General features: G+C 47.0%; 1 protein-coding gene across 1 annotated transcript; it reads right to left on the bottom strand.

The window, feature by feature from the left end:
• Window positions 1–1,615: 1,615 nt before the first annotated feature.
• cdc5l (CDC5 cell division cycle 5-like (S. pombe)) lies at window positions 1,616–17,781 on the bottom strand. The gene is made up of 16 exons (XM_062522693.1): window positions 17,600–17,781; window positions 16,743–16,846; window positions 15,913–16,074; window positions 15,381–15,508; window positions 14,899–14,998; window positions 14,205–14,423; window positions 13,410–13,554; window positions 12,807–12,995; window positions 12,082–12,230; window positions 11,324–11,492; window positions 10,382–10,549; window positions 9,562–9,642; window positions 8,142–8,384; window positions 6,134–6,331; window positions 3,287–3,499; window positions 1,616–2,209 (listed from the first exon to the last, which is right to left on the bottom strand). Exons 1-16 carry the CDS (start codon window positions 17,642–17,644, stop codon window positions 2,102–2,104), a joined length of 2,421 nt encoding a protein of 806 aa, XP_062378677.1. The 5' UTR covers window positions 17,645–17,781; the 3' UTR covers window positions 1,616–2,101.
• Between the last annotated feature and the right edge of the window lie 404 nt (window positions 17,782–18,185).

Raw genomic sequence — 18,185 nt, 5'->3', positions numbered from 1 at the left:
TAATGGCTCAGTTAAATAATCTCCACATCAAGCAGACAAAGTGATGCCTTCTGTTACCTTGGAGTCGGTTACTGTACGAGAGAGAGAGAGAGAAAAAAAAAAGACCTCAAAAGGTCTCTGATCAAACATCCAATAAGAACAATTAATTAAGCCTGGCTACCACTGCCGAGCAAGTTCACAGACCTTACCCGCTTAGTTGACATCCGACGAAGCCCACAGCATGATTGGTTTTCCACTGATGTAAGGCACAGATAGAGTGACTACACTTTACATAAATTGACAATTTCCTTAATGACGTATCAAAGCCACAATGTTTTTGCCAGGTTGCCAAACCCCATCAGAGAAGGCCAAGCGCTTTGGTAAAACATGGCCTACGAAAATGACAACGTGCCCAAGCTCAACAGCCTAAAACTGCAAATGCAGTGCTTTTCTTATTAGATGTAATAGCAGCGGTTGCTTGAGTCGCTTCCAAATTGTGTTCAAGCGGTGGACTGGAAATGGGCTTGATCTCTCTAGGTCTCGGCTGCCTTCATTACTGCCCTCATTTCCATCGCAGCACAAGCGCCTCACTCACCAGAGCCATTACCGTGCATCCGCCGCCGCGGATCAACTATGCTGTTCCTCAAAAACATGCCATTATTTATTTGCTTTTTCATTTATTTTTTTCCCCATTTCATTTCACGTTTTACACAGTTCTCGAAGTCTCTTGTGTTTATTTCTTGTAGCATCCAAGGAACTCCTCACTCACACCCCACGTTTGAATATTTCTCGATGGCCCCGATTTCACAGCTATTTGAGGAGCTCAACAGGTCATAACTAATGGCACTCTGGGAGAGAGAGAGAGAGAGAGAGAAGCTCGCTGTCCTGACACACACACAGTGCAGAGCTAAGCAGCTGTGTGTAGTAGGTTCTCTCCCCTTGCTTGATCTACCCAATCCTCTACCTGCTGTTTACACTGTAAATTTCGCACGGGCCCCCCTCTCGCCTCTCCCAAGGGGGCCCTGGCAGCAGTGTTTATGGAGTAACTGTAATTAGAGCTCGACACGAACACCGAGATAAAGTTACTCGCCCGAGGTCCCCTGAGCTGCGGCAGGTCTCCTCAAAAGGTAGCAATAACACAGCGGTGAGGCCGGGCCAGCACTAACGTTGGAGTCAAGGTGCAGGACAAAACGGCAATTTGTCACGGAGGTGTGTTCAATCGCTCCATTGAGTTGAACTGGCTAGAAAATAAGCAACGAGAAGCTTAGCCTGTAACTCTAGACGTGCTAAGAGGCGGATAGAATATGAAAACTAACTCATTAGGATGTAGGTTTTAATATTAAAAATACCTCAGCCTGAATCCACCTGACCACCATTACTGACCGCGCGGGATGAATCAAAAACACCAGACATTGTTTTAGAATCGACAGCAAATTTTTATTACCTTGCCAAGACATCACCCTACCTCGACTTTGAGGACCTTTCATCTTACTTGATACAAACCAAGTGGAGGTCAGATCCAACATTCAACAGAAAATGAGGGCCTAGTTTTCGACAAATGTAAAAATAACCAACATCTAACATAATGTTATGTACACGATTTCAGATCAAGTAAAGAAAGCAATATCCACAAATATTGTTTTTTTCCGTTTGAGATTTTAAAAACAAGAATGTTGTGATGTACTTCACATTAACTGCCCACAAAAAGTTACCAGTCTGAAGCATCCCTCTGTACACTGCAGCCAAAGCTGAGACACAGGATCCACTGGGTCGTAATGTCCAGCACCCACACACAACGTCAAAGCTGACAAACAGCAACGCGTACACACATGCACACACGCAGGCATACACACACACACACACACACACACACACACTTGAAGCTAGTTTTCTGCTTGACCACCAGCACAGAGAGCATAGCAATCCAGGGTAATGGTAGACATGCTTATGGGCAGAGAGACAGAGAGAAACAGAGAGAGAGAGAGAGAAACAGAGAGAGAGAGAGAGAGAGAGCAAGCTGGTCCTGAGTGACACAGCTCTGTGATTGACGGTCGGATTCAGTTCAGTTCAGTTCAGTTCAGTTGGGTTGAGTTGAGTTGAGTTGAGTTTGGTTGGTTTGGTTTTAAAACTTCTCGCCGCCCAGCGTCTCCTTCTCCAGGAGCAGGTCTCCGAACCTCTGCTGCAGCTCCTTCTCACGCTCCTGCTGCCTCTGGACGTCCTCCCTCAGCGCCTGCAACCACACACAACCACACAGCAGGTCACTACACACACAAGCCCACAGCAGGTCACCAAACACACACACACACACAAGCCCACAGCAGGTCACAACCACACACACACACAAGCCCACAGCACGTCACCAAACACACACACACACAAGCCCACAGCAGGTCACCACACAGGACAGGAGAGCAGACGAGGGAAGGGAAGGTGCGCTGATGCACTGACTGGCACATTACAGCGGCCCGTTTTTAGGGACCACTGCGCACACCTGTATTTTTGCACATTCCAGCGGCCCAACAGACTTGGCCCTTCATCATGCCCTTTTGGCACAACAGATCAAAACTGTACCGACAATCTCTCCAGCTACATCACAGAGAACATTCAGGAAAATCCAATCAATCATCCAATTCAGAATCACTTCTGAACCTACAACCTACACAGAACTTCTGAAAGTTCATTATAATAACATTTACTTCACTTGAAGCCACAAGGCTACCATCATTCCCTTGGAATCAAAGACATAAATAGACACTGTTGATAAATGTCCCTTTTGAAGGCCAACAGTTGCACTCGGAGTTCATACAGTACATATAGAACAGGGGTTATTCCATAAAGTTGTACTCATGATCAGTGTCCTTTAACACTTTGTACTGCTTCACGTTGATTACCACTGTTGCATGTTCATCAGCGTCATGCGGTACACATGGCACGTTCCCTTTAATCACTTCTTCTACCACTTGACGTTGATTACCCCTGTTGTACATACATAAGCGCCATGTGGTACACTTGGTCAGTTCCCTTTAATGACACCTTGTACCGCATGACGTTGATTACCCCTGTTTTATGCACATCAGCGTCATGCGGTACCCATGGTTAGTTCCTAAATGCTATTTTATATGTTTCTATTTATCATCTTTTTTAGCATACACATATATATTTTTTTTTATACATATAGACTCATGAATGGTGTACTGATGGGAAAGCACCTTAAATTTCATTGTACCTGTGACCATGACAATAAAGACCTATTCTATTCTATTCTACTCTATTCTATTCTCCCTATTGACCTCAGGTGACCTCTCACCTCTTGGCGGCGGGGGATGGCCAGGTCCTCCTGCTTCTTGAGCTCCCCGAAGGTGCGGAGCTCCATGTGGGCCTGCTCCACCTGGTCCCACAGGTCGCCCAGCTGCTTGACCAGGCCCATGGCGCGCGACTGGTAGCCGCCCAGCAGGATCTTCATCTTCTTCTCCATCTTGGCCGCCCGCTTGGCCTCCATGGTCATGTGACCGCGGTTGATCTGCGAGAGAAGAAGCGCCAAAACGGCAAAAAAAAAAACGTTACAACATCACGGTTCCCACGGAAACCGATCTACGGTCTTGTTTCCTGCACGCAAGCTCCGTGAACAGCACGATCATGATCAGTCATCATTACGCTAATGTCCGCTGTTAGAAAACGCTCCCAGGAAATGACAGCTCTCGAGACTGATTACGATGTACCTGACCAGCGACGGCCTTTACTATACTCTTTTCTCAGCAGGGCCTGGCAGCGTCCCCATGATCAAACATACATCATGCGGGGAATTCCGAATGCTGTCGACTGGCGTTGACAGGTCACACCAACACACCAGGCCTGTTTTTCGGCTGCAGTCATAACTGCAAACTCATGCACAAGTTTCTGTTGTGTACCACTGATGCTTCAGCAAGAGATCTGGGTAAAAGCTCAACGTCCTGAATGCTGATTATGTTTTCCAGCCCTGGCAGCACAAAAAGAACCCACGGGGGCGAGCGAGGGGAAGAAGGAAAAAAATAAAAATGATATATACCGAGTACCAACTCAACACAAACCATTCACAGAAGGGTTCGTTTTTACAATTACCTGTGACTTGCACAAGAACAGCCAGCGCTTAAAACAATACGACAGGAGGGGAAAAAACGACACGCCTCGTCCAACATCAACACGTCCCATGGCAACAACACACTGCATCTCCTCCTCCGAGCGCCTCCATGACCAGACCATTACAGCACTCTCCAGCACAGATCTCCTTACACACTCCCATCCTTGCGCCCTTCTAGGTGGCCAGCGCACGCTCATTTGCACAATTAGAGAAGACAAAAGAATAACACGAGACTGGGCGTCCTCAAGCGGTCGTGTTAGTGCCACAGGGGAGGAGTGGGGGGAGCGAGGGACAAACTGAGCCAAGATGAGACGAGGAAAAAAGGATCCTAAAAAGGTAGCCAGAGAAACCTAATGACCAGACAACAGGGGAGAGAACATGAAAGAGGGCGCGTGGGGAGGGAGGGAGTGGGCGCACGCGCACACACACACACACACACACTGGGTGAGGAGGGAGTGAGCGGGCAGACTAAGTGCTGACCGTAAACTCCAGCAGCGGCGGCAGCGGCGGAATTAGCGTACGTCTGTAGCTCCACACACAGCCTCAGCCCCACTGCCCCCCGCGACACACACACACACACACGTGCTCTCTCTCTCTCACACACACACACACTTCCCTCCAAACACACACACACACACACACACGTGCTCTCTCTCTCTCACACACACACACACACACACACACACACGCTCTCTCTCTCTCGACACACACTCCTCTCCCCTCTGCAGGCGGGCTGTGTGCGGCCTCAGCCCGTGAACCCGCCGGCCTTGTTGACTCTCTGCGGTTGCCGCGGCGCTGCGCCGAGGGGGGCCGTCGGCGAGGATGGAGGCCACGATTCAAGACCCCCCCCCCCCAGCCCGCCGCTGGGCTCCAGGACCCCTCCCACACACACACACACACTCTCAGAGACACACACCACACACACACTCGCGCCCATGTGCACTCTCCCCCCAGGGGTTGGTGCTGGTGTGCGGCATCAGAGGCTCCCGCTGCTAGTTGATAAATGTGGTATGCAGCTGCCAGAACTAAAAATCCTGTTGCTTCATTCAATGAAGTGACTGCAGCCATCCCCCCCCCCCCCCCCCCCCCCCCCCCCCCCCCCCCATCCCACCCAGCCTTCCCCACACACACACACACACACACACACACACACACACGCACAAACGCCCCCAGCCCCCGTGGCCTCCGACAGCGCTGCTGTGTGAATGGGCTCCAAGTTTCCGCCCAGTGTTCCGAGCCAAAAAATATGAAACAAACGCACCCTTTGTGGAGACGGCTCTCCCCCCTGATTAAGCGAAACTTTGCACATATGCGTCTCTCTTCCTCCCGCGCCCCTCTCCTCCTCCTCCTCCTCCTCGCTCTATCTCTCTGAAACCAGAGCACACATCCCTGTGTCTTTAGGGCCACGGGCTGTTTGGAGTGGCGTTAAAACAGCTCATAGATGCATGATTACTCCGCAGAGACCCTTAATTAGGCCGCGACCCTCGCATGATTAAGCTGATTAAACTGTCACCATTTCAATCCATTCATTTATTTATAAAGAGACGAGGGGGCGATTGGCTGGAACGACTTGAAATAATAAAAAATAATAATAATAAAAAAAGAAAGGCGCTGACGTTCGACTCGTGAAACTTCAGACACAAATGTGAGAACGGGCAAATTGGAATCCAGGATTAAGTGATGAATGACATAATTACTGAAAATATAATTTGAGGCCATTTTCCTTCTGGGAAAAATTTCGGCGTGTATGTGAGGGGGAAAAAAAAAAATATTGGAGCCACATTTCTCAGACGGAATGATAGCTTGTAATTAAAGAGCAATTAAGCTTCAAATTGGACATTTTAGGGAGTAGAAAAAAAAATAATTGTGAACTGATGCTTTTACAAACAGAATAAAAACAAGGTCCTCCAATATTCAAGGGCATATTGTTGCTCCAGAAGTCACCCTCGCAGATGACAGCACAGAGTTGTGCAACACTACCACCTACTGGGAGAAAAGCAGAATGACAAGCGGCACGCTGAGGAAGCTCGGGCCTACCTCCAACCTCTTCTCCAGGGATTCGATACGGTCCTTCTTGCTGGCCAGGTTGGCCCTGGTGTAGCGACTCTGGCCGGGCAGGTAGAGCACCTGGCTGTAGCACTCCTCCCACACCTGGTTGTAGGCGTCTATGGACAGGTCACCGTGGCCCATACCGGACTTCACCACCTCCATCTCCTGCGTCAGAAGCTCTGAAGCCTGCAGAAGGGGCATTTCAACACAGCATTATTCACTGCTCCATACTTTTTAAAGGTCAGGGTACCCACATCTTCTTGCACGTCAAAGGCACTTTCGAATACAGTCAGCCAGTGAATTTGAGCCAGTTCTCTCAAATTCAGGGATCTAAACGCACCATAGTTTGGGACTGTGTCAAGATTCAAGATCAAGATCACGGTTAGAACACAGATCATGTTTATACTGAGAACTCTAAAGCACTCCTGACTCTTGACAAACAAGAACTGAGGAGAGCCTTGAATGCTTAGAGACTTTAACATTTCTCAATTGTCCTGTGCTTCTGTAATGGCACACAATGTAGCATCTTGCCTTTTCTTACAAATCATCCTTCTAGCACTTTCAATGATCCATGTGTTTTCAAAAACTTTCCAAAAGACCTTGATTTATTCCTCTAAAATTCACAAACTTTTAAGGATTTCAATGCCTCATAGTAACCCCTGAACACAACCCGACAACCCAGACTTTAGTAACTCAAAAACAAAATAAATAAATAAAATCTTTGCTAAAAATTCCCTGGAAGTCCAACATCTGCGTAGTGAATATAAGGGGGACCATCCGAGCTGTGCTGGCTGGCTGGCTCTCTCCGTCTCCGACTCCAAATAGTCCTGGCGCGCCCGCGCTGCACGTTGTGGGGAGAGGTGTGTGTGTGTGTGTGTGTGTGTGTGTGTGTGTGTCTGTGTGTCTCTGTGTGTGTCTGTCTGTGTGTCTGTCTGTCTGTGTGTGTGTGTTGCGCTGCTTGGGACGGCGTCTGACTGCAGGCCGCTCCTTGCCAGAGGGGGACGGTCACGGCGGCGGCCCTCCACAGAGAGCACACACACACACACACACACACACACACACACACACACTGGCTTCGGCTCGGCCTCCCAAACCTCAAGCCCACAGAATGTCCTCAGGAGCACTTGGACGTGCGCGGGGCCAAGAAGCGAACTCTACCATCTCGTCTGCGAGCTCCAGTTCCCAGAGTGCAGCGCTGCATAAGCACAAGCGCAGGAGCCGCGCCAGAGAGGACAAGCCGAGACGAGGAGCCAGCGCTGATACACACCGACACACACACACACACTATTTTTAGCAAATATCCATGTCTCTCTCTCTTGCAAATGGATTGTAAAACCAAAAAAATATATGCCCACTAATATTAAGTTCATCTATCATAACATTGTCCAGTGCTCAAATCAAAACAATCCTGGGAGTAAACTCAGAACCAGAAGCCCTCAGAAGTCCTCAATAGCCTGGTATTCCTGATATTCCTTCATGTGCAATAGCTGTGGAGCAGCAAGAGTGGACAGAGAAGTGTCGTTCATCCGTCCATCCATGATGCTACGCACTTGCACTTCATCTCATGCAGATTATTTATTCTGTTTAAAATGATCCCAATCCTCATTTATCCTGTGTTGATATATGCTGTGCTGTCTTCATCTCATGCAGATTATTTATTCTGTTTAAATGATCCCAATCCTCATTTATCCTGTGCTGATATATGCTATATATGATACATTGCTGAGCGACAATCTCAATTTCACTGCATATGCGTGTACGACGACAATAAAGGCTAATCTAGGCCCCATCTGTGGCGCTACTGGCTGGGGCACCCGCACCATACCCTGGCGCCCCCTGGTCCTTTCCAGATCCCACCCCTGCTCTCTCTCTCCCATTCACTTCCTGTCACTGGCATTAAAGGCATAAAAAAAGCTCAAAAATATACTTAAAAAAAATGAAAATAAAAATAATGATAGTGAAGTGATAGTGAAGAGAGCGGAATGGGAGCACTGACCTTCTTGAGGTCCTCCTCTCCCACTTTGCTGTAGGGGTTCTTGTCCAGGAAGGCGATGTGCTCTGCGTTGTTGGAGCTGGAGCCCACGCCCTTGGGCTTCTTGCTGAGGGCCTCCACGTAGGGGTGGTGCAGGCTGTCGAAGTGCACCATGGTGATCATCTCCTTCTTGATCAGCTCCTCCGCCAGCTGCAGCTCCGTCAGCGGAGGGTCCACGTTCTGGGGCCTCAGGATGGTCTCGTTTACCTGACGAGACGAGACGAGACAGGTCAGCAGTGGGCATCTGGCCTTCACAGACCTCTCTCCCCTCTTCAATATACTTATTCTACGGCTGTGCGATTAATCGAATGAATCGATTAATCGTGATTATGACCTTCAACAATTATGAAAATAACATAATCGAAATATGATAATGTCGTGTGCATTATCTTTTAACATGATAATACTTAAAATTCAATTTAAAAATGAAAAAAAAAAACATTTAGATATATGGATGATGGTTCCAAAGTGTTTAGTAATCGTGATCTCAATATTGAACAAAATAATTGTGATAATGATTTTTCCCATAATCGAGCAGCCCTAACTTATTGATTTTTATGCCTATTCATTCAACGAACATGTTTACCCAAAGAGACTTACATATGTCAGTCCCAGTGCAACTCAGGTTTCTAAGTGCCTTGCTCAAGGACACAATGGCAATGGTGACGTGCAGGAAATGAACCCACAACTTTTCTGGCTGCAGCATGCTAACCCAGCATCCTTAGCCACTACGCTAACATGCATTTTGCTGTACCATTCTCAAGGACAAACTAAACCTCTAACCAAAAACATGTCTTATATATACACACTACTCACAAAAAGTCAGGGATCTTCTGCTTTCAGGGGAAATTTCAGGATGAACCTAAAATCCACTATAACCTTTACAGGTGAATTTACTGTGACATTCTCTAAACTGTTGAACAGTTCAATGTTTCAGTATTTTCTGTACTGAAACATTTACATTTCACCTGAAACCAGATATCCCTAACTTTTTGGGAGTAGTGCGTGTGTGTGTGTGTGTGTGTGTGTTGAGGTGGAAAACTCCAGCTTAAAAGTCCGATCATGTATTGGTTCTACCTGTGCACTTAACACAGGTGAACTCATCAATTAGCTGCTCTACCTAGCTGAAGAGTTGTGCTGGTTTAAATGTATGGTTGGCAAAGATATGTGGTAGGACTTTTACTCGTGTTACTGTGTGTGTGTGTGTGTGTGTGTGTGTGTGTGTGTGTGTGTGTGTGTGTGTGTGTGTGTGTGTGTGTGTGTGTGTGTGTGTGTGTGTGTGTGTGTGTGTGTGTGTGTGTGTGTATATATCCCCATGCCCCATATTGATGTTGCTGCAGTGTAAGCGATGACCATAGAGGAGGTTGCGGTGGTGGGAGCTGACCTCTGAGGGGCGGGGCATGTCTCTCTGCACGGCCGTGTGTCTCTGCTTCAGCTCCTTCTCCCGCTCCGCGTCGCGCACCGCCTGCCCACAGACAACCACATCGTCACACACACACACACACAACAACCTACTGACCAGTACACATGACAACCTACAGTACTGACCAGTATACATGATTATAAACTACTGACCAGTATATATGATTATAAACTACTGACCAGAAAATATGGCAACCTACTGACCAGTACACATGATTCTAACCTACTGAGCAGTATACATGATTATAAACTACTGACCAGTATATATGATTATAAACTACTGACCAGAAAATATGGCAACCTACTGACCAGTACACATGATTCTAACCTACTGAGCAGTATAAATGATTATAAACTACTGACCAGTATACATGATTATAAACTACTGACCAGTATACATGATTATAAACTACTGGCCAGTATAAATGATTATAAACTACTGACCAGTATACATGATTATAAACTACTGACCAGTATACATGATTATAAACTACTGACCAGTATACATGATTAACATGATTATAAACTACTGACCAGTATATGATTATAAACTACTGACCAGTATATATGATTATAAACTACTGACCAGTATACATGATTATAACAAAACAAAAGACAGTAAATATGCAGGGGTGCATAACAGATGTCCACTACACCTGAGACAACAGACAAGTCCATTACCTTCATTGCTATGGAGTAAAAAGCACAAAGTATACCTGGCCTGCCTGAAGGCTTTGTTAAACCTTAAACCCTGCTTGGCCATTACGGATTGACAGACTGACCTTTTTGCGTAGTTCGATTTCGGAGGCGTCCTCCACGAAATTGTCGTCCATCTCGCGCTCCTCCTCCAGCTCCCGCTCGGCGTTCTCGGGCAGCACGATCTCGAAGTCGTTCTTGGGGAGGGGCAGCGACATCAGGCCCATCTTCAGCTGCTCGCGAGTCTCTCGTTGCTGACACAGACAGAGTGCACAAGAGGACAATTAGTGCCGGAAGGGCCCTCCACCTTTAACAAGCACAGCTAGTAAAGAGGACTATTAGCCCAAGGTCTTAATAATGGTCTCTTCTGTAAAGTAACCATGTGTCAGTAGAGTAGATCTAGGCAAGTGCTGTAGACACAGCAGACAGACAAGCATGGAAAGTGGAAAATGGAAAATGGAGGCATGTGTAATAGTAAAGTATTGTCATAAAGGTGACTCATAATGATGGTGGTCGTGGTAGTGAACACAGTAACAGGTACGAGTAGGAAGGTTCAACTGGATCACTCTCTGCGTTCGTATTCGCAAATTCTAATTTTAAGATAGCTATACCCATCAACAGAAAATAAAATGCGTAGAAATTCACTGTTTTTTTAGCTATTCGGTCCTCGCTGTATCTCATTAAATCAATCGTAGTCTAGTCACAATAGTGTCCAACTTCTATCTCTTGCTATGTTAGTACGTTTATATGGATAACATACTATATAGTGGATTGTTTTGAACTGGCATGGCTATGTCTGATAACAATCGCTAACAACAAACAATTGCTGACAAATGGTTGTTCTTCCAACTTATTATAACTGCAACAGTCAACTTGGGTGTAACGCAATCCCCAGTTCCCACCTACTGTACGAGGCAAATGGAACGCAACATAAATTTTGAGCTGTGCACAGATGAGAATGTGACTAAAAAGCTACCAGTGGCGCCTAGCCTACGAGCTGGTGTGCGGTGTAGTCGTGCCGGGCGTACCAGATGTTTGGTGAAGGCCGGGTCGGTGTAGTCGACGGAGCCGTCCTCTGTGTTGATGTTGAGCTTGTCCCGCAGCGGGGTGCGTCCTGGGGTGGCGGTGGCGGCCGGGGAGGGTTTGGGGGTCATGCCGCTGTGGGGGGTCATGCCCTCGGCGCTGTGACTCGGGGTCCTGCGGGAGGTCAGCCAACGACAGGTGGTCAGAACACATGGACACAAGCAGGGGTGTCAAGACAACACCCCTGGAAACGGCCCCCGCAAGGGACACTCGAAACAAGCAGGTGTTGTGTTCCCAAAACTAATATGCTTCTAATACCCAGCATGATAATGAAACACTGTAACGACCTCATTTCTGTTGGTTATTTTTTAATGGGTTTGCTGAGAAACAAATGTCAGAAAAAGCAGCAGTATTTTTAACATGCCTGGAAGGCATAACAGGCACAAGCTGGTGTCGTGTTCTAAAAAGAATTTGCCCCCAATTCCACCGCATGGAAATTATAAACACTTAACATTTATTTTGTTTTAAATTGGTTATTATTTTGCATCATTGCATTAGCCAGTCGAGAAAAAAGAAAAAGCATATCCATATTTCCACACTTAAAGAAAAATGTCTCGCTCTTGTAAGACTCCCAAGCCTAAAGAAACCTAAAGAGAACAGCTCTTTGCACAGCAGTAAAGTCTGCTGTGGTGAGAGAAACTCCAACTGGTAATGGCCAAAATACTGGTCAGTGTGGTCATCCGTACGTTGCGTATAGGCATACCTGAAGGGGGTGCTGAGGACGGTGTTGGGGGTCTGCACCACCTGTCTCTGGGGGGTGACGCCGGAGAAGTCGCTCTCGTGGAGGGGTGTGTTCAGGCCTCCCTTCAGAGGAGTGTCCACGTTGGTGAGCGCCATCAGGTTCTGCGCCTCCTGAAACCACACAGAGGAGCCAGCTGTTCAGGCACAGGCTGCCACACCATGTGATGCCTCCTCTCCCAGCACCTCCTGACAACCAGACACACACTCACCATGCTCGTCCCCTCTTCCCCCTCTACTTCCTCTGTCTCTTCTCTCCTCTACCTCTCTTCTCTCCTCTCCACCTCCCTCTCTTACCTCCCCCTCTTTCCTCTCTACCTCCCTCTCTTCTCTCCACCTCTCACTCTTACCTCCTCTACCTCCTTCTATACCCTCCTCTCTACCTCCCTCTCCCACTTTTTCCTCCTACCACACTTTGACTAGTAGAACATATCCACTCCTATCCTGAAGTACTAGTACAGTCAGATGCAGTGCTAATACCACACTTTGACTAGTACTTAAAACATATCCACTCCTATCCTCTAGTTCTAGTATTAACAGATGCAGTGCTAACTCCTAGCTAAGGTCTCCTCTGCACAGTAGCTCAAATGTTACTCTACTGCTGTAAGTAAATAAAAGCGTGTGCCAAATGAATACATGTAAATAATGCGCCTCCACGCTTGTGTGGGCTCTTCTGGAGGCGGGCCTCACCTGGAGGATCTTGTCCTGGGCGGCGGGGGTCCTGGGGGTGCGCAGCGCCATGGTGTTGTTGGTGACGTTGTACTCGGACAGCAGGGCGCTGGACGCCGAGTTGGTGATGCCGGACTCCTCGGCCGTCTGGCGGGCGATCTCGCTGGCCTGGCCCAGTTTAACCACCTCCTCCAGCTCCCCGTCGGAGATCTACAACACAAACACATATAATGAGCAAAACACCACAGGCCAGCTTCAGATCCTGTAGCAGAAATCAGTTGAGGAGTTTTACTTAACATCGGCAGAAACATAACATAGGTTGACTTAAAATGAACTTGAAAACTGGGTTTCTTTAAGCAAATTAATTCACTGACAACTTCCTCGTCTGTGTGCTGCTGAGCTGACTCACTGGTGCTTGCGTGTAGCTTGGTCTTGGTGTGGTACTAAATCAGCCAAATGCTTTGTCCAGTTCATTATAATTAGCATTAGCACTAGCTAGCATCAGTATGCATTGCACATTGGAAGTCATTCATATCAGAGCAATCAGTCTCAAATGAGGAGAACACTATCCATCTGTAGGGGTAAAAACCAGGCCAAGAGAACAGTGTGGTGCTTCTCCTCTACCTGAGGGGCGGGCAGGACCAGCTTGCTCCTCTTCTTGGTGAACTCGGACACGCCGCTGGTCTGCAGGATGGCGGACGGGAGGTCCGACTCCTTCTTCTTCTTGATCTTCTGCTTGTCCCTTTTGCGCTCTCGGTCTTCCCTCTCACTGTGGCGCAGAAGATTTTACAAATCAAGGGACAATAACAAACAAAAACATCAAACTACCTTTACAATAAACACTGCTTTTGGAAAAGCTTTAAATTACATTAGCAGATGCTTATGTCCAAAGTGAATTGTCATGCCACATGTCAACTACAGCACAAGTGCCATTGTCCACGGAGCAACTCTGGATTAAGTGCCTTGCTCAAGGGCACAACCGTGGAAGCTGGGAATTGAACCCACAACTTTCTGGCTACTGCATGCTAGCCCAGCTCCTTAGCCACTACACTGCCACTACGCTACCGCCGCCCCTAAGGAGCCTTTTACACCAGTGAAACTTTCCTTCCCACTTTCAGAGGAGCTTTCAACCAAAGATCCTTCATACTGACAAGATAGAGCAACAATGGAAGCAAAATTCGAACAGTTCCTGTCTGCTTAAAGAGGCGTGTCGCAAAGTCGTCATAGTGGGATATCTGTTCAGTTCGAATGTAACGTCACTTTCTAGGTCTGCTTAAAGGGGGATTTCGGCCCCCTCCCCTTTGCGAAAACAGAACGCAGAAATGTTCAAACATTTGCGCCTCTCGCTCCGCTTCAACCCTCTCTGACTAAACCCAGTGGACAGTAGCCAGTCGACAGCCGTGTCTCAAGTCCACTCACCTCCTCAGCTCCCCGTCCAGGTGCTGCTGGCGGAGCCTCTTGAAGTCGGGCTCCAGGTTGTCGTAGTTCTCCATGGAGGTGTCGTAGAAGCCCAGGGCCGGCTTCTTCTCGAAGGGGATCTCGGCGTTGTAGTCCACGCCTCTCTTCTTCTTCCTCTTCTTCTGGATGTCGATGCCCGCCGCCCGCAGCTCCCTGCGCTTCTGGAGGGCCGCTAGCCGCCTAGCGTGGACAGGACCAGAGCACCAGCGTTAGCATGATGTCTAAAGGAGAAGCTGCTCTTCCAGATGCTGGACTAAACATTAGTATACATTTATCACCAAGTCAAAATAATAAGGCTCAGTACGCCTGCACCATAGTCTAGAAGTTAAAAAACTAAAGACAAAAACAGCCTAGCAGTTTTTAAAATGGTCTTGTGTTGGATGTATATCTAGTGAGGAAATAACAGTACGGATTCATTCAACTCTTAGTAAGTAAGTAAAATGTATTTCTAAAGCACATTTATACACAGCTTACACTGACCAAAGTGCTATACAGAGTGCAATCAAAATAAAATAACACTCTTTCACAGCAGAACTAAGACATCAGGTCAAAACATTCTGGCGAAGTGTTACTGGCCAATGATACCCATTCTAAAACACAGCGGCTGGGCTTGTGACCGGGCTGAGAATCCCGACCTATGACCTGCGACCTTTACCTGGCCTCCTCCAGCTGCTTCTCTCGGGCTTTCCTCTTGGCCTTTTTGCCTTGAGTGTTGGCCAGACGAGCCCTGGCCTCCGACAGCATCTCCAGCTCATCTGGAAAAAACACAGGAGAGATTATCATTTGTTGATACTACAAATGACCTTACTGTACTGTAACTGACCCTAGGCAGATGGGTTGGGCCCTTGAGTCGTGGATCTGTCTGAGGTTTTTTTTTCCTATATGTATCTCCAATTCTAGGGAGTTTTTCCTCGCCACTGTTACTCATGGGCTCTCTTTCAGTCTTTAACACTCTGTAAAGCGCCATGAGACATGTGTAATGTTTTGCCGCTCTATAAGTGAAACTAAATTGAAATTGAAAAATTAAACTACAGCAAACAGCATGGAAAGGCCTTTACATTTACTCATTTAGCAGGCGCTTTATGCTTCACGTGTGAGGACATCAGGACGCGTTTCCTGGAGGCGGGAGAAGCTCACCTTCGTCCATGTCCACAGGGTCGGGCCTGGCGGGCTTGGTCTCAGGGTTTGGGTCAATCTCTCCCGGTTTAAGCTTGCGGGGGTCGTCTCCTGCATCCTCCTCGTTGTCTCTCTGAGCTGCTTTATCTCTGCAGATAGAGAGACAAACGCACCCAGAATCAATCAAACGCTCATTATGAGCCAGTACTTTTAAAAATGTTATGGTTGGCATATACAGATAAGACAGACATATAGGCCTTTATCCTACTCCAATTTGAAAAAACAGTAAGCATAGTCACGCACATACAAATAATTCGGGTGGAGGACCAAAAAAAATACGGCTAAAGAAAAAGTGAAGATCCGCACAGGAGATCTCCTAATAAAGTTCCTTTTTATTTAATAAGTAACATTTCAAGCCTTTACAGCCCTTCCTCACTTAAAAATTCAGTGGTTGGCATATACAGATATAAAACAGACATGGGCCTATATGCTACTCCAAGCACAGCAACGTGCTGCATGAAGCGGCTCTTCTATCTGCACGCTTGAGACTCACAGCAGGAACTCGTAGTGCTCCAGACACTGGGCGGCGGTGCGGCCGATGATGGGGGCGATGGTCCTCCACTGGGTGGGCATCAGCTTGGCCAGATGCAGCAGCTTCTCCTCTTCTTCTCTGGACCATTCTGTCTTTTTGATGCTGGGGTCCAGCCACTCGTACCTATCCAAAACACAAGACAAATTCAGGACACCTCAGATGCAAAACTGGGTGCCTCTCAACATGCCTCCTCGATCCTCGATGCTCGATCCTCGAGGGGCGTTCCCACTGATCTAACTAACACTGGATAGACTATCCCATTGTTTTCTTTTTTGGGGGCTTTTTATGCCTTTAATCGGACAGGACAGTAGAGAGAATGACAGGAAGTGAGTGGGAGAGAGAGCTGGGGTGGGATCCGGAAAGGACCACGGGGCGGGAATCGAACCCGGGTCGCCGGCGTGCGGTGCAGGTGCCCCAGCCAGTTGAGCTACGGCTGGGGCCGACTATCCCATTGTTTCCCCCCATCATTCTTTATGTAGATCAGTGAGGATTGAGGCCCGAGGAGCAAGTATAAAGTATAAACGCTTCATGAGAGGCACCTACTGTGAGGTGCACTGTGGTGCGAAAGGCTACAGCGCCCATAGCATTAACGGGTCCGAGTACCCACGGGACCCAGGTTTAGAATCCAACCTGCTGTCATTCCCCAATCACACCCCATCTCTCCCACTTACTTCCTGTCACTCTGCACTGTTCTATCTGAATAAAGGCAAAAAGGTCCACTGGACACACAATGCAAATCATGCACAGCAGTGACATGTGAAACTGTAACACACGTGCATGGAGTAACTTACCATCTGGCCTTGCACTGTTTGGCTGATTTTCTGTGCAGAAGGGATGCAATTCGAGACCATTGGTTTTTGCCATATTTCATCACAGCCGCTTTGAGAATCTCATCCTACAAGTGGAGAGAGGTGAAATGTAGAGAGAAAATGAACGATATATCACCATGCGTGGTGCACAACTTCTGAATAATTCTTGTTCTAAATTGGTTTCCATGGACAAATGACTGTCAGCACATGGTTATCAACTGAAGAACTGCAAAGAATGCTGAGCAAATAAAGTGAGGGGATCAGTGACGATGGATACAGGGGGGATAAGGTAAGAGACAATACTTTGCAAGTAGCCTTCCTTCCAAAGTTGAAAAAATCGTACCTTGCAAGCAACCACGTCAACATGTATGGCACCACTGTTTATCTTAACATGAATTAGCTAGCAGCCACCCAACTGTCTCAAAAGACCATGACAATTGGTCTGAGGTAATACTTGTACTATAGTAAATAAAGACTAGACATATAGAAAATACTGCCAATAAAAAACACGGAAGATTCCTAAATGATAGCTGAAAACTGGCTAAGTTCTTCATTTCAAGAGTATGCATGCTAATCTTGACGTTAGGTACGACATCTCTTGACAAGGGAGGCAAGTTGGTGCAATTTCCCAACTATTTCAATTCATACGCTATCAGCATGCAGCGAACATCTACAGACATAATCATACGCCCATTTCCTGTATGTAATTAATAGAGAGTAAAGTTAGCTAAATGGTTAGAGTTCGCTACACAGACTCTAAACATTACTGCGAACTAACATTAGCAGTTAGCTAATATTAGCTAGCCATACTAGTTAGCTTGATAAACATAGTTACGTACCTCGGTGTTTCGCCAAACACCACCTTTGATCATAATACGCGGCATCTTGGCCGATTAATATTTCAAGTTCTCACAGTTGGAAAAAGAAAATAACAATAGGGAAGTGGAAAACTTTCAGGGAATACGTATATCTCACAATGCGTTGAGTTTCCAACGCGAACAACTATGGCGTCCAAAACCGTTCAACGGAATTGTGGGTAGCTGACTTTCCTCTATGAAAAAAATGTTTAAAAAGCACCACTGCGTGTTTGCCACCTAGTGTAGTGGCGGGTATCTTGCAACCATGCAACAAGGTTGGAAATTGCGCATTTGTACTATTTGTTGTGCAAGATTACTGTAATCTTGCACATGGATTTCTTAATTATATTTTTGAGTCATGTTTATTGTTCATGCTGAATAACTTAAAAAAAAAGAGCTTTTGTAATTCGAACTAGATGCACCTCAGTACAAAATATGACCTCAGTCCCACATCCTCAACAAAATGCATCACACTTGTCTCCATACTCCACCACCTACAGTACTCTTGCAACTTTTGTCTATGCTTGTGTGCCTGTGTGTGTGTGTGTCCATGCGTGTGTACCTGTGT

This window comes from Sardina pilchardus, chromosome 20 (assembly GCF_963854185.1).
Source record: "Sardina pilchardus chromosome 20, fSarPil1.1, whole genome shotgun sequence".
NCBI classification, from domain to species: Eukaryota; Metazoa; Chordata; class Actinopteri; order Clupeiformes; family Clupeidae; genus Sardina; species Sardina pilchardus.
This window is presented reverse-complemented; position numbering and strand designations above follow the sequence as displayed.

Bases quoted from the DNA above. Each gene is read 5' to 3' on its own strand.
- cdc5l (XM_062522693.1), bottom strand. From the start codon at position 17,644: ATGCCGCGTATTATGATCAAAGGTGGTGTTTGGCGAAACACCGAG. The intron at 12,231-12,806 runs GTGAGGCCCGCC...GTGTGGTTTCAG, and splicing joins CCCAGGACAAGATCCTCCAG to GAGGCGCAGAACCTGATGGC. The intron at 3,500-6,133 runs GTAGGCCCGAGC...CTTCTCTCGCAG, and splicing joins CCCTGGAGAAGAGGTTGGAG to ATCAACCGCGGTCACATGAC.